This window comes from Felis catus, chromosome B4 (assembly GCF_018350175.1).
Source record: "Felis catus isolate Fca126 chromosome B4, F.catus_Fca126_mat1.0, whole genome shotgun sequence".
Lineage (NCBI taxonomy): Eukaryota > Metazoa > Chordata > Mammalia > Carnivora > Felidae > Felis > Felis catus.
Window position 1 is genome coordinate 93605471 of NC_058374.1, and position 16492 is coordinate 93621962.

A 16492-nucleotide genomic window follows, 5' to 3' on the forward strand; every position below is an offset into this window, starting at 1 on the left:
TTATCTTTGTGACTTGTGGATAGGCAAGAGTAAGAAAGATCCTAGGAAGCAATAATTGGGGAAGATTGATTCGATTTCATAAAAATGAAAAACTACTCATTAAAGACATCATTAAGAAATGAGAGGGCGAGCCACAGACTAGAAGAAAAGTGTAAGACTTGTAGCTGATAAGAGAACAGCAACTCAATAATAAAAATATAATGTAGTAAAAGAAAAAAGGGCGGGGGACAAAGATTTGAACAGATAAGCTCACAAAAGCAGACAGATGAGTGGCCAATAAAGACATGAAAACATGTTTAGCATCGTTAGTCATCTGAGCTAAAATGCCTCTTAAAAAATTTTTTTTTAAATATTTATTTATTTTGAGAGAGAGAGAGCAAGTGAGCATGAGTGGAGGAGGGGCAGAGAGAGAGAGAGGGAGACACAGCATCCGAAGCAGGCTCCAGGGTCTGAGCTGTCAGCACAGAGCCTGACATGGGGCTTGAACCCACGAACCTCAAGATCGTGACCTGAGCCGTAGTCGGTCGCTTATCCGACTGAGCCACCCAGGTGCCCCTAAAATGCCTCTTTATATTTAGCATTTTTGCCTGATTTTCTGAGTTTGTACTCTCTTTTTCTACTTTGACTTGATTTTATTTCCTTAAATAAACATATTAAAGTTACTCCTTTTAAAAATGTTATATTTTTTCTTGCAGGGAAAATACTCTGCATACCCTGAAGCAGCGACAGCTGCCTTCTTATATAGGAAGTGTCCGTCCCCTTGTCACTGAATTGGTAAGTTTCTTTGAAATGAAAGTTGTCTTCAAGGTTTTGTGTTTGTTTTTATTTTTGTTTTTATTTTTTTATTTATTTTGTGTGTGTGTGTGTTTGTTTTTTAAAGGCTGAGAATTTTCTTCATAGGGATCCTTGTTTTGGTTTCCCAAAGATTTGTATATACTGTTTACCACTAACTACTTGGTTGCCTTTGAATTTGATGGAATGTATTTGAACATTTGAACCTATTGCCTATGAATTATAAATGGTAAAAGAAGGTAGAGAAAGTGATTTGCCAGCTTTAAAAACAAATTAATTTTGGTCTTACAGTAAGGTTTGACTCTTCAACTTTAAAGTGATGACTCATGAAGCCTCTTACATATAAAAAGTGGCGGGGGGCGGGGGGGGAGGAGAGGGGAGCTTTGCATAAGCTTGAGGTTAGAAAGGCCATTCTAGGATATGAGTAATAGGAATAACAATAGATTTGAAAAGAACAGGAGTCTAATTCTTGTAGAAATAAAGAAAGCTTTGTGACAGGTGGAAACGTGCACTAAATGTTTATAATGAAAAGTAGGAGAAGTAAGAGATGGAAAAATTGATAGAATTCTTTGGGAGCAAAAGTGGTTTTGATGAGAATTGTTTGGAGGCTACTGGAAGAACTTGAAATAAATCATAGCTAAATCACCCTGTAGCAAACAACTAAAAATCATTTACTTTTAACATGTGGAAAGTGGTGATTTCCTTTTTGCCAGAAAGAGACCATGTTCCAAAACTGAATGATTGTATCGGTCCACAAAATACTTGTGAAAGTAGCCATTTCACCTATAATGTACTTTATTTTCTGAATTGATATATTACCATCATAAGAGTAGCATTTAAAATAAGAGTCGCATTAAAATAGTTTTTCAGTTAGGGGCACCTGGCTCGCTCAGCTGGTTAAGCATCCGACTCTTGGTTTTAGCTCAGGTCATGATCTCACAGTTCATGGCGTTGAGCCCTGCGTCAGGCTCTGTGCTGACAGCAAGGTGCCTGCTTGGGATTCTCTCCCTCTCTCTTTGCCCCTCCCCTGTTCGTGCATACGCGTGCTCTCTTTCTCAAAATAAATAAATGTTTTCAAAAACTAAAATAGTTTTTCATTTAAAATTCATCATGAAGACCACTTGTGATGTTTGCTGCAAAAGTGAGGACAGTATGTTATCCCAAATGTTTAAAGGCACATTTCTTTATCCATGAAAAATAATAGGTGGGAATAAACTGTTCTAGGTAGATTTATTTATTAGAAATCTGTTCTTGAAAAATTATTTTATTGGACATCAGTGCGTTTTATATGGCCTTAATCCCACTATGGCTCTCCTCTCATGTGAGAAGCACTTTCAAGTCATAGAATGTATTACTCTTCCTTCAGTGTTTCCTCTGTGCTCATTCTCCATCTAGACCTAATTCTGTTTAGGATTAACTTGGAGGTACAGTTGCTACAACAGGCTACAGCTCATGTTGTAGCATTTTTAAGAGTTGCCTGGTTTGGCTGGCATTGTGTTTCTGCCTTGTCTGACCGAAGTATGTACCTTGGTGGGCCAACAGTCTTTTTTGAATGGGCAGCAGACAGTTCTATGGCTCTCTGGAATGCTTGTGTGATACTTCACTCCCTTTGTTACTTAACTAAATTGTAAATAAACTTATTTCAGTATATAAACTCGAGAGTTTAATCATCTCTTGAGGATGTTTAAAATGTATGTGGGTACAAAGAATTTATTGTTATTTATTTGTTTGTTTGTTTGTTCGATAGGACCCTGATGCTCCCATTAGACAGAAAATGCCCCTTGATGATCTGGATAGAGAAGATGAAGTCAGATTACTCAAATATCTTTTCACTCTAATCCGTGCTGGAATGACAGAAGAGGTAAGTCATATACACCCTGCTAGTTCAGTTTCAGAAGTCATAGACTCTTTCAGTTGGAAAGGACCTTTGTGACTACCTCGTATGTCTCCTCGATGCTGTAATCTCTGCCACACTATTTCTGGATCTACTTTGTGTTTGAACATTTCCAGTGATAAGAAACACATTACTTCAGAAAGCAGTGCATTGTAGTTTATGCAACTCTAATAGAAAATCTTTTGTAAGAAGTCAGACTTTGCCTTCCCAAATTGTACTGCATACCCTAGGCATATCCCCATTATTTTTAGTTCTGATTTTTAAGAGTTAAGAATGAGTCTGACCCTAATTGCTCTTCTAGGTGACACTGTTTACCTGTGAAAACTACAGTGGCCCTCAGACTTCTTCCTTTTAATTTCATGTTTTAAAATCTCTTTTGTTGGGAGGGTGCCCGGATGGCTTAGTCAGTTAAGCATCTGACTTTTGGTTTAGGCTCAGGTCATGATCTTGTGGGTTTTTGAGTTCAGGCCCTATGTGCCGGGCTCTGCACCGGCAGCATGGAGCCTGCTTGGGATTCTCTCTCTCTGCCCCTCCCCACACTTGCATTATCTCTGTTTCTCTCAAAATAAATAAACTTAAAAAAAAAAAAAGATCTTTTGTGATAGTGAAGATCTTCTATAGAGAATGTTTAGTATCTAATTAGACAACATACTGGATGGCTTTGCTGACTCTTGAGGACATCCAATGCCTAGGAGCTCCAAGCTTACGGTAATAGGTTGTACCTATTTTGCAGTCTCTTTGGCAATGTTCTTTAGATACACATATGTTCAAACTATTATAAGTTCTTGTAGTAATAAGTGGTAATAAGCATCATTCCTTTTTTTTCTTTTTAATTTTTTTTTTAATTTTTTTTAACGTTTATTTATTTTCGAGACAGAGAGAGACAGAGCATGAACGGGGGAGGGGCAGAGAGAGAGGGAGACACAGAATCGGAAACAGGCTCCAGGCTCTGAGCCATCAGCCCAGAGCCCAACGCGGGGCTCGAACTCACGGACCGTAAGATCGTGACCTGAGCTGAAGTTGGACGCTTAACCGACTGAGCCACCCAGGCGCCCCTCTTTTTAATTTTTTAATGTTTATTTTTGAGAGAGAGAGAGACGGAGCATGAGTTGGGTAGGGAAGAAAGAGAGGGAGACACAGAATCTGAAGCAGCCTCCAGGCTCTGAACTGTTTGTACAGAGCCTGACGCAGGGCTTGAACCTGCGAATCGTGAGATCATGACCTGAGCCAGAGTCAGACACTTAAACGACTGAGCCACCCAGGTGCCCCTCTTTTTTTTTTTTTCCCAATTAAGAAAAGAAGTGTTTATTACATACTAATTTATTCAGAAAATAGTTAAGTTCCAGCCACTCTGCCAGGTGGTATGGAAAATAACTAGGAATCATGGTGGCAAATAGGGATGTATTTTAAAAAACAGAAAACAAAAATATCACATTACTGAAGGTTTGAAAAACAAAAACTTTCAAGGTCCCACTGCCTTTACAAAACCATAGATAATGGGGTTTTTCTTCTTATTTTTTACTTCTAGCATTCTTTTTTTTCTTAGAGCTAGAAAGAGCTTCAGTATAGTCCATGTTTTCCAGTGGTCTCATTTACAAGCAAACAGTAATACAACACTGAAACTTGGAGAAGTTTGGTGACTTTCAGTGTCACAGAATCAGTGAAATAATCAAGGCTGGAATCCAAGGCTGTGATCTCAGTTCAGTGCCTATTCTATTACAATGTGGTCACTCTGGCTGTACCACTCACTGTCTGTGTGTCCATGAGTAAGCTAATCACCTTTGTGCCACGATTTTCTCATCCATTGAACAGGCACAGAATTAGCACCTCTCTTTGGGTTCATATGAGAATCAAATGAGATAATTGCTGTGAAGTATCTAGCACATTGTCTGGCTTACAGTAAATATTCAGTAAATGAGAACTTTCATTATTAACATTTTCATCTTACATATGATGAAAATTCTTTTTCTTTTTTCCTTTTTACCTTTTGACCCCCTTCATCCATTTCTCCCACTCCCAACCTCTGGCAACCACCAATCTGTTCTCTGTATTTATGATCATGTTTTGTTGTTTATTTTTTTAATTGCACGTATAATAAGAAAGGTCCTATGGTTATTTGTCTTAGTCTGACTTCACTTAGCATAATGTCCTCTAGGTCCATCCATGTTGTTGCAAATGGCAAGATTTCATTCTTCTTTGAAAGATATTCCATTGTGTATATGTACTGGTATATGTATATATACCACATCTTTTTATCCATTCATCTGTCAGTGAACACTTATGTTGTTTCTATGTTTTGGCTACTGTAAATAATGCTGCAGTGAACATGAAGGTGTATATATCTCTTCAAGTTAGTGTTTCTATTTTCTTTGGATAAATACTAGAAGTGGAATTGCTGGGTTGTAGGGTAGCTCTATTTTTAACTTTTTGAGGAACCTCCTCATTGGTTTTGGTGTTTTGTTTTTTTTGTTTGTTTGTTTGTTTTTGAGAGAGAGAGGGAGCAAGTGAGCTAGGGGCAAAGAGAAAAGTGGGGCTCATCCCAAGCGGCGCTCATGTTACACCTGATGTGGGGCTCGTGCTCACTTGAAGCGGGACTCTAGTTCACCTGATACGGGACTTGAACTCATGAACCATGACATCATGACCAGAGCTGAAGTCAGATGCTTAATGACTGAGTCACCCAGGTGCCCTCCTTACTGTTTTCCTCAGTGGCTGCACCAGTTTACGTTCCCACGAACAGTGCACAAGGGTTCCCTTTTCTTCACATCCTCACCAACACTTGTTATTTACTATCTTCTGACAAGACCTGTCTTTTATACCTCTTTTGAACATAATTGTAATCATAGTATACATTAAGGTTTTTTAGTAACTTTATTTAGATACAATTCACCTACCGTACAATACATCCATTTAAAATATACAATTCAGGTGCGCCTGGGTGGGTCAGTCAATTAAGCATTCAACTCCGGGTCAAGTCATGATCTCGCGGCTTGTGGGTTTGAGCCTCGCGTCGGGCTCTGTGCTGACAGCTCAGAGCCTGGAGCCTGCTTCGGATTCTGTGTCTCCCTCTGTCTCTCTGCCACTCCCCTGCTCACCCTCTGGCTGTTTCTTTGTCAAAAATAAAATAAACATTAAAAAAATATTTTTAAATCTACAATTCAGTAGTTGGGCATATTGCATTATTCATTTTTTTTCTCTGTGGTAAAACATAGATAACACCATTTGTCGTTTTAACCATTTTTAGTGTACATTTCAGTGCCATTAATTGCATTTCCAGTTTTGTGAAACCATTACCACTATCTATTCCCAAAACCTTTTCATCACACCAGACAGAAACTCTGTAACATTGTGAAATAACTCCCCATTTCTCCCTTGCCTCAGCCCTTGATAACCTCTGATCTACTTTCTGTCTCTCTGAATTTGCCTATTCGAGCTATTTCATGCAAGTGGAGTCATGCAATATTTGTTCTTTTGTATCTAATTTATTTTACTTAGAAAAATGTTTTCAAGATTCTATATTCAGTTTTTATCCTTCCTTTTTTAGGTAGCATATCAAAACATTTCCCCATGTTAATACATAGGTTTCATTATGTTTAATGGCTATAAATCCAGAATGATGTTTTGGGGTGTGATATTCTTTAGTTACATTAGTCGGGTTCTCTAGGTTCAAGTGGTAGAAGCCCAACTCAAGTTACTTACATGGGGAAGAATTGATTGGCTTGTGGAACAGGGAAGTCTGTGGGGTCATAATCTGGTTTTAAGCAGGATCCAGGGATGGTATTGGGACACTGTCTCTTTCCCAGGCTCTTGGCCCTGTCCTCCTTTCTGTGGCTCCATTCTCACGAAGCCGCTCCTTGTGTCTCTGATGGCCCCCAGCAGCTCCAGGCTTGCATCCTCCTGCCAGCTAGCAATTCCAGCAAAAGGAGTGTGTCCCTTTGCCAGTATTTCCAGCAAGAGTCCTAGGAGTGATTCTTGTTCGATCACATGCCTAATCTTAGCGTTTGGAGGTGGGATCGTAGGATCTTGCCCAAACCATATGAAGTAAATGACAAAGAGATGGTTCCTAAAGAGGTGGTCTCTCTATCTCACTGATGTATCTTGCTGGTTACTCTAAGTTCATCTCATTAATCACAGTGCACACAAATATCAGTGGGCTGAATGAGCACTAGCACCCTGTTGTTATAGAGGCTGACTGTTTTTATAATACTTGAAGTCAAGGGTCATCAACCTCTTTAGCCCCATTTGTCTCTAGCAGAATTGAATGCCTGTGAGCCCCATGGGAGCCTCCTTTGCAAGCCCAGAACCAAAGAGCAAAGGGTAGCAAAGTGAAATGCCATGACTAGTTGTTAGTTGTCTGCATCTCCCTTTGAAGTATCATGCTTTAAGTTACCTAATCCTGACATGTATTGCTTGCACTTTTCTGTAAGGCACAGTGCTTTTCCAGTATCACACTTGGTTATAGGACTGACTGCTCTTTTTCTGTTTCTAAAGGCACAACGACTCTGTAAACGTTGTGGTCAGGCATGGAGAGCCGCGACACTTGAAGGCTGGAAACTCTATCATGACCCTAATGTTAATGGAGGTATTTTAGTAGATTTTATTCTGAGAATTTAATCTCTGGGTATGTATTTAGCTCTAAATGCCAATCTTTGTGAAGCACAGCTTTCGTTTTTAGAAATTGTTGAAATAAGGAGTTCTATATTTTATACTATAAATTTTATTTCTTTTACTGTTTTATAGGAACAGAATTAGAACCTGTGGAAGGGAATCCATACAGAGTGATTTGGAAAATAAGTTGTTGGAGAATGGCAGAAGATGTAAGATATTTACTGATACTCATTTTTACTCTAATTAACTGAAGGCCTGCTGAAGGTGCTTTGAAACATTCCGAGTAGTGTAAGACTAAAGTTTGTTTTCAAAAAACTTCTGATCAAATTGAAGAATAGGGATGGTCAGGCTTAACTACTAATCAAACACTGATAAAAGATGAAAATATGAAAGAGGTACCAAATGAGTTCAGAGAATAAACATTTGGGCTAACCTGGCTTCCCAGGAGAGAGAACTGAATTGCACTTTAAAAAATTACTAGGATTTTGAGTTGTTGGGTGTGAAAAAAAGAGGAAGGAATTCTAGGTAGGATGTATAGGGTGGACAACTCAAGGGAGGTAGGTCTACCAGGTTGGAACAGAAGGCTCACAAAAGAATTACAGTCAGTCCTATTATGACATCACGTGACTTGTGCATGCCTAAAAAATCACTACAGGATGCAAAATCATGCAAAAAAATCCACAGGGCTTTTGGGGGAAAATGGAGTTGAGAGCACAATACTAAAAAATTCTCAGTGATACATAAAAGGGTAAAAACTCAATAAAGCACTGTTAAACAGGAAATACACAAATGCTACAATAACTACAGCATTTTACCTTGAAAAAGCACTGAAGTTTACTTGTGCAATTGAGGGTCAGAGGGTTGCAGCTTGTGAGTTACTGTGAAGTCTAGAAGGAGGTCAGCTGAAATCAATCAAACTGAAAATTGTCACACTCAATATGGATGGGTTTAGCTTATAACACATGTAATGAAGTGAGGTAGTAAGTAGATGTTTGAGGTATCTCAGTTTTGTGTAGTATTTCTAGGTGACATCATTCAACCAGGTGTAGTTTTCTGCATTCACCTAGTATTACTTTCGGATGAAATTGTATGTTATGGGAAATTTGCATCATGTTTAAATAGTTCCTTAATAGATCAGTTGCATTGGAACCAATTCACAGTTTCAAAACAAACATTGTAACAGGACTAATGGGAAGGGTGATTGAAAAGGGTAAATTAAGAACAGGCATTGGTGGTCCTCAAGTGTTGCTCTAAAGAATGAGTATATCACAGATAGCAGTGAACCATCAAAACCTCAAGGCACATGACAACAGTGTTTTCAGATTAGCATGACAGTGAAAAATAGGCTTAAAAATTGAATGGACTAGAGATGTCTGGCTGGCTCAGTCGGTGCAGCATGTGACTCTTCATCTTGGGTCATGGGTTTGAGCCCCCACGTTGAGTGTAGAGATTAACAAAAAAAGTAAAAAAAAAAAAAAAAAAAAAAAATGGAATGGGCTAACGGCTGAGAAACTAGTTAGGAGCCTGTTAGAATTATTCAGACCCTAAGTAATAAGGGCCTGTCCTAGAATAACATTGATAATAGAAAGGAAGAGAGCAAGAATGGTCAAGAGGGTGATTGGAAACAAAGGCAGAGGACTCAGAAATATAGTGATAGTCTCTGAGGTCACTGGATAATAAGAAGACTGGAAATGCCATCAATAGAATGTGGTAGTGAAATGGGCTAATTTGCTGAATATAATTAATTCTACTTAGGAATTAGATGCAAACTGGTGCACGACAGGTTCCATCCAGGTGCCTTGCTTGATGTTCTCAGAGAAGGATCAGGTGGTGTTAGGTATTTAGAAACTTCTTAGGGGAAAATGCCTGCACCGGTTCTGTCTGAAATAAAATTTGACAGTGATACATAATCAAAGCATCCGCTACAGTTGGATCTGCTTTCATCCTGTATTTGAAATTTAGATGGTTGATTTTTCCTGAAGTTTTCAGCACTGACTGTATCATCGAATTAAAGGGTCCTTCCCCTTTTTTGCCTCACTAGATTTTTCACTAAAGTTTACAACTGTCAAGTGAATAAGTTCAGTTTAGAAGACATTGTAAAATTTCAGATTATGAAAAAAATTGACAAGCTGAGGAAAACTGTAGTTCAAATTTATATTCTGTATTTCAGGAGCTTTTTAATAGATACGAGAGAGCAATTTATGCAGCTTTAAGTGGGAATCTCAAGCAGGTATGTAGTCTGTTTTAATTCTTTTTTTCCTGTGGAACAAAATCAGATATATAAAATATTCTAATCATATAGAATAAATTTTATAAGGTTTTTTGTTTTAATTTCTATCCAAGTTAGCATGTAGTACAATAATGATTTCAGGTGAATTTTATAAGTTTAAGTTACTTTGTAAGAAGTAGCGATAGTGATAATCGTGAAATGGGATAGTGACTTGAGCTGCTTAATTTCATGCATCCTGTACACCAAGTGATGTTTTAATACATGGAATCAGATTTTAATTTCTGAGAATTGTAAATTTAGTTACAACACACTTTTTTTGCAATATACATTTATTGCTGACTTCTAGTGCCCATAGCTTTATACAGAAGTGTGCCCCTAAGGCACAGGAACTGTTTGGATTGTCTTACGTGTGTGGGCTTCTTGCAGACCCCGCCATCCCCTGCACTTTATAGTTATTTGAGGGATGTTATAATAATTAGTTGAAACACCATCTTACATCAACATGAAAAAATGATGCTATTGTGAATTCAGTAGGAAAAAGTCTCAGTACTTCAAACTTTTTAGGGGCGCCAGGCTGGCTCGGTCAGCAGAGCATGCGACTCTTGATCTCAGGGTTGTGAGTTTGAGCCCCACGTTGGATGTGGAATCTACTTTGAAAAAAAAAAGTTAATAGTTCGAGCTTTTTAGAAGATGGGGCGGGGGGCGTAAAGGATTATTTGGTATGGTATGTTATAATCCACAGTGTTTTATGTTATTCTAATGATTTTATAGTCCATATCAATGGAAGTAACTGTTTTTCCCTTTTTTTTTTCGTTGACTGTATGTTTCTGGTTTGGAATGGGGGAAAAGCTGCTTCCTGTCTGTGACACCTGGGAAGACACAGTGTGGGCCTACTTTCGGGTGATGGTGGACAGTTTGGTAGAACAGGAAATCCGGACATCAGTACTGACTCTGGATGAAACTGAAGAACTCCCTAGGGAATATTTGGAAGTAAAGTGAGTTTATTGGTTTGGTTTTTGTCCTGGTAATTTGTAATAAGCTCTGTAAAGTTTTATTTTGTAGCCCTTGTTCATATTATTAATACTGTTTTATCCCTTTCTTGTACTTTCTTTTTAAAGTTGGACCTTAGAAAAGGTATTTGAAGAACTTCAAGCTACTGATAAAAAGGTAAATATTGGTAGGAACATTTTAGGATAATTGGAATAGGAAACACTGAATGTTATGTTGGTGTGCACTGTAGCTGAAAGACAAAAAAATTTATGAAACTCTTATATTCTCTTCTCTTCTTTACCTCTTATCCAAATGAGAGACATTCTTGAAAAGGAAGAGACTTAGTTGCATATTTAAATAATGTTTCATTTCTGTCTCTTTGGTTTAGGATTGGTTTTATCTAAAAATAAGAGTATGGAGGGGCTCCTGGGTGGCTCAGTTAGTTAAGCATCCAACTTCGGCTCAGGTCATGATCTGGCGGTTTGCGAGTTCAAGCCCCATGTTGGGCTCTATGCTGACAGCTCAGAGCCTGGAGCCTGCTTCAGATTCTGTGTCTCCCTGTCTGGCTCTACTCCTCCCCCGCTCACACTCTATCTTTCTGTCTCAAAAATAAAAATAAGCATTAAAAATAAGGGTATGCATGTAAACTAATTTATCCCTTTCTTTTTGAAAAGTAAAAATATTAATGGGAAATTAACAAGACTTTTCCTAGATCTTAAAATAATCTAATATATTTAAGTAATATTCGCCTAACAAATTGTAAATAACTGAAGTATGTAACAAAATAATCCAAAAATATAAATAAGACCTATATAATAACTTCTTCCCAACCCCTTTATGGTTATTCTCATTCCCCAGAGATGATAAATATATAGCTCTGTATTCTTCCGTATCCTTCTCCATACCATTACAAATATGTGTAAATAATGTATATAGTTCAAGATAGGATTTTGATTTTTGTTGTTGTTTGCATCATACTACGTACATTACAACTTGGTCGGGGGAGAGTTGTTTTGTCTTGTTTTTTCATTTAATGATACTTTATCCAAGTTAGTGGATATAGATTTAATGTAACCTAACTTACTCTTTTTAAGCATTCCTCTTTTGATGGTATTTAGGTTGTTTCTTAGCACTGCAGTGAACATTCTTTCATTCTAAAGTTGCTGTTAAGCTTATATACATATATGCTTATCTACCAAGCCTGTTATAGGATAAGTGTCCTGAAAGCAGGGTTGCTGAGTTAAAGGGTAGATGTATAATTACCTGATTGTAGCACTTCATTCATATTCCTGTAAATAATTTATTAGTGTGGTCATTTCCCTGAATTCTCACCAGTCCCAAATGTCACACTTCCAATTTTTTTTTTGCTAATCCAACAGGTTAGGTGGGAAATAGGAGCTCACTATTCTACTCTGATTTCCCTTCCTGTTCGTAAGGCTGAGCAAGTTTTCCTATGTTTATTGACCATTTGTCAATTTCCTGTTCAAATCTTTTACCTGTTGTTCTGTTGAGTTTTATGTTTTCCTTATTACTTTACTTTGTATAGTAAAGAAATTAGTGTTTCTTCTGTCACGTATTCATTACCAGTCTGTTATTTTGGAGATTCCAGCTAATGAAAAATAAAGGAATAAATATAAATATTAGAAAGGGGGAATGTTTACATATGATAAAAGTATAAATCTAGAAACTCAAGATTCAATAAGTTGTTAGGATTAATAAAAGAATTAATAAGAATAAGAGAATGTTGGGGGCTCCTGGGTGGCTCAGTTTGTTGGGCATCCGACTTCAGCTCAGGTCATGATCTCACGGTTCATGCGTTTGAGCCCCACATCTGGCTCTGTGCTGACCACTCAGAGTCTGGAGCCTGCTTCAGATTCTGTGTCTCCCTCTCTCTCTGCCCCTCCCCTGCTCACACTCTGTCTCTCTCTTTCAAAAATAAATAAACACTAAAAATTTTTTTTAATTAAAAAAAAAAAGAATAAGAGAATTTTTTAAGTATCTAAGTTCCAGACAAAGTTATCCCCCCCAAAAATCATAGCCTGTCTGTACTTTCTACAACTAATTAGAAAAGTCCCATTTAAATTATTGACCGAAACTATAAAACACATAGGAATAAAATTAACTGGGGGTGTGAGGACCTTGGTAAAGAAACTATAGAATCTTATGGGAAGACTTGAATAGATATACCATGTTCCTGGATGAGAAGATTTGATGTAAATATTAGCTATTCAGAAATTAACATAGAAACTTCATACTTTCGGAAATTTTTCTGAACAGAAAAATTTACAAGTAAAATAAGTAAGAATGGCAAAAAAAAATGGAAAAAAACAGTATTATGCAGTGCTTGTCTTACTCGATAATAAAGCAGCATAAAGATACAAGAAAATAATATGCAGTTAGTATGGAATGAATAGATCAGTGAAGCACAGAAGTCCATATGAGATCCAAGTATGTATTAGAACTTAATGACAGTGGTGATCTTTTCATTTCAAAGGAAGAGAAATGGTTTATATACATACATGGTATGGGCATAATTGGCTTTCCATCTGGATGAAAACAAAACTAAATCACTACCTCATGCCATGTTTTAAAATCAATTCAGGTGGAGCAAAGATTTGAATGTAAAAAAGAATAAATGTGGGGCACCTGGGTGGCTCAGTCAGTTGAGTGTCAGACTTTGGCTCAGGTCATGATCTCACAGTTCATGAGTTCGAGCCGCATGTCAGGCTCTGTGCTGACAGCTCAGAGCCTGGAGCCTGCTTCGGATTCTGTGTCTCCCTCTCTCTGCCCCTCTGCCACTCGTGCTCCGTCTCTCTCTTAAAAACAAACATTAAAAAACAATAATAATAAATGCTGAAAGAAAATTCAGATAATGAAATAAAAATTAAAACATATTCAACAAAAAAAGAAATAAACTCTTTGCTTCTAAACACTCTAACAGCAGGTTACTTGGTTTTTCTACTCTATCTAATCACTATTTTGGTGATTTCTGTTACGCTTGGTGCCATGTGCAGAAGAGAATACCCAAGGAATGCCTGCAGGAACTGCCGCTCAGGTTCAAAGGACTCGTAGGGTTTGTTTTGCTTAGGTTCCATGTGCCCTCCCTTTCTGGCTCACCGTGGAGTGCCAAGAAAAACAGTAGTAAAATATAAAAAGTAAAACTTTAATAATATTCATAGAGATTAAACCGTTTTGTCATAGTTCCCTGCTTTCTTCTTCTTTTTTTTTTTTTTTTTGATGTTAATTTTTGAGAGAGAGAGGGAGCACGAGCGAGCTAGGGAAGGGCAGAAAATATCCTTCTCATATTTTGTTTTGATCTCCTGAGACCCTTCATTAAAACTTTTTCTTTGTATATATTGTTTCAAAAGTTGACATTTTAGTTTGCCAGTGAATAATACTATAGAATGACCACTAGAAGATTTATGGAAAATGTAAACATTTTTTCAGAGAGTTCTGGAAGAGAATCAAAAACATTACCATATAGTTCAAAAATTCCTTATCCTGGGAGACATTGATGGTAAGATACTATACTTTTCATTTTAGTTGGTACGAATTCTTTTTTTCTTACGGCAATTTTGTAAGAAGTCAACAAAACAATGCATGACTCACCACATCTTTTAATCTTTATATTGAATGCAAGTATTGTTAAAAAATGGAGTTTGAAAAAAAAAATGGAGTTTGAATTTAATCTAGGATCTGTTTTATATGTTGCATATTAACAATGAGGTAGTGATTTAATAGCACTATAGGAATGCAGTAAATGTCTTTGATAATGTTTATTTCTCCTTTTGATTTTTATCCCTATTGTTGAATCTTTGCTTTGATGGCTTGTAGGTTTGATGGGTGAATTTAACAAATGGCTTTCCAAAAGCAGAAACAATCTACCTGGACACCTCCTCCGCTTCATGACTCACCTCATTTTGTTTTTTCGCACACTGGGACTACAGACCAAAGTAAATAAAAAAGAACAATTTACTCTTCTTTGCAAGGCTGATGCCATATGCCTCTCATCAGGAAAACACACTTATTTTTTTGTTGTTGTTTTCTAGAAATGGTGGTATGGGTGCAAAAGTGTTCTGTATAGTCTCTTATGGTCACTTGGTGATAACCCACTGCGGGTAACCATTTAGGGCTCTAGTCTGTGAATGTAGAATGCTGGTGGTTATGTGGTTTTTGATAAATTCAAGAACTTTATCCCCATCAGCACCCAACTCTAAATCAGTCAACTAAGCTAACTGAACCAGACTCATTTTTGTGTGAGATTTAAAATTTTTGTTTTCTTTTTCTTTTTGTTACTTTTTTCCTAAATGATGATAACATTTTGGTCAGAGTACATGTAGAAGGCAGATGGTACAACAGTTGAAAGCTTGGGCTTTGGAGTAAGAATCCTGGGTTCACATCCTCACTCGGCAGCTTCTAGCTTTGTAATTCTGGGTAAATAAAACCTCCCTCATTCCTTAGTTTAGAAATTCTTAATTCCCTCCTTGGTAAATTGTGAACAATAATAGTAACCGCCTGCGAAAAGCTATGGTAAGGTTAAATCAGGCAATACATGAACTTTGCTAAGCGCTTAGCCTAGCGTATAGTGATTGCTCAGTGGTAAATATTAAAGTCATTAAATCATTTGATAGAATTTTTATTAGATATATTGGCTGGTACACATAAACATAAACAGTTGTGTTTATAATTGGGTTGTATACTTTTTTTTCTATCAAGGAAGAAGTCTCCATTGAAGTTTTAAAGGCATACATCCAGGTAAACTTTGAGAATCCACAATTTGATTTTTTTTCCCCACCGTTTTGATGAAAACAAAAATCAGAACAGTAGTGTGTTAATGCTCAGTGGCAGGAGAGCCATCAGAATCCATAAGAGATCTTTTAATTATTATAAGTACATTTTATTTGGAATTTTAAATTATCCTGTTTAGCAGCACAAATCCATGTCTATATGAATCTCTCATAAATATGTTTGAAATTTTGAAGTGAACTTTTTAAAAAGCACTGCTGATTCCAGAACCTGTTTTATTATTAACATCCTTTGATTTTTTTTTGTTTTTTAGCTTTTAATAAATGAGAAACATACAAATCTGATTGCATTTTATACTTGTCACTTGCCTCAAGACCTAGCTATTGCCCAATATGCGTTATTTTTGGAAGGTGTTACAGAATTTGAGCAGCGCCACCATTGCCTGGAGCTGGCTAAGGAAGCAGGTAAAAATCGTTGAGAACTTTATCTGTTGGGCTTTGTAGGCAAGTTACCATTTTGGCATCAGTAACATTTATCTTTCCAGGTTTAAATTTTATTGCTTTTGAGAGAAAAAAAAAATAAAAATTTTCACGGAATTCTGTTTTAGGAATAAAATGACAACTCATGTGTAAAATATCCTCATTTTGGCGTTTTCTTTTGTAACATCTTTCGTATTTTATGTGTTACATTTTTAAGGAAATTTTATCCCAGTTTACCAAATCATTGTGACCATGTGAATGATTAGTTCTCATTTTTGTCTCTTAAAAAAATTCCTTAGATTTGGATATTGCGGCTATAACAAAGACTGTAGTTGAGAATACCCGAAAGAAAGATAATGGTGAATTCAGTCATCATGACGTGGCCCCAGCCCTAGATACTGGCACTACAGAGGTAATATGACTGGCAAGGGAGGTGTGTGTGTAACTCTGAATAATCCTTCATGTTGCTTTTTGGTCAACTTCCAACTTAGAATATTCTGGCGTCTTTTCTTTTTTTAAGAATTTTTCTTTGTCAGCCAAAACCTTCTAAATTATAAAAGCTGGCAGCAAAATGAAGGTCTTACGTAAGGGATTAAAATTACTTACAGTAGTATTGTGTTAAAGGAAGCTTCTTTATTATTATTTTTTAATGTTTATTTTTTGAGAGATAGAGTGCAAGTGGGGGAGGGGGAGAGAGAGGGAGACACAGAATCCGAAGCAGGCTCCAGGCTCTGAGCTGTCAGGACAGAACCC

The 16492-nt window shown here is 37.0% G+C and overlaps 1 protein-coding gene across 4 annotated transcripts in view; it reads left to right on the plus strand.

Annotated features, from left to right (window-relative positions):
• The window catches only part of NUP107 (nucleoporin 107), a 43581-nt gene that overhangs the window by 17405 nt on the left and 9684 nt on the right, over window positions 1-16492 (plus strand). For all 4 annotated transcript variants that reach the window (XM_003989029.6, XM_011284115.4, XM_019835195.3 and 1 more), the window contains 12 exons: window positions 696-774; window positions 2540-2653; window positions 7178-7268; window positions 7427-7503; window positions 9465-9524; window positions 10374-10519; window positions 10643-10691; window positions 13962-14031; window positions 14349-14467; window positions 15231-15269; window positions 15574-15724; window positions 16039-16151. In XM_003989029.6, coding sequence (XP_003989078.2) covers window positions 696-774; window positions 2540-2653; window positions 7178-7268; window positions 7427-7503; window positions 9465-9524; window positions 10374-10519; window positions 10643-10691; window positions 13962-14031; window positions 14349-14467; window positions 15231-15269; window positions 15574-15724; window positions 16039-16151 — 1108 coding nt within the window. The remainder of the gene's footprint in view (window positions 1-695; window positions 775-2539; window positions 2654-7177; window positions 7269-7426; window positions 7504-9464; window positions 9525-10373; window positions 10520-10642; window positions 10692-13961; window positions 14032-14348; window positions 14468-15230; window positions 15270-15573; window positions 15725-16038; window positions 16152-16492) is intronic.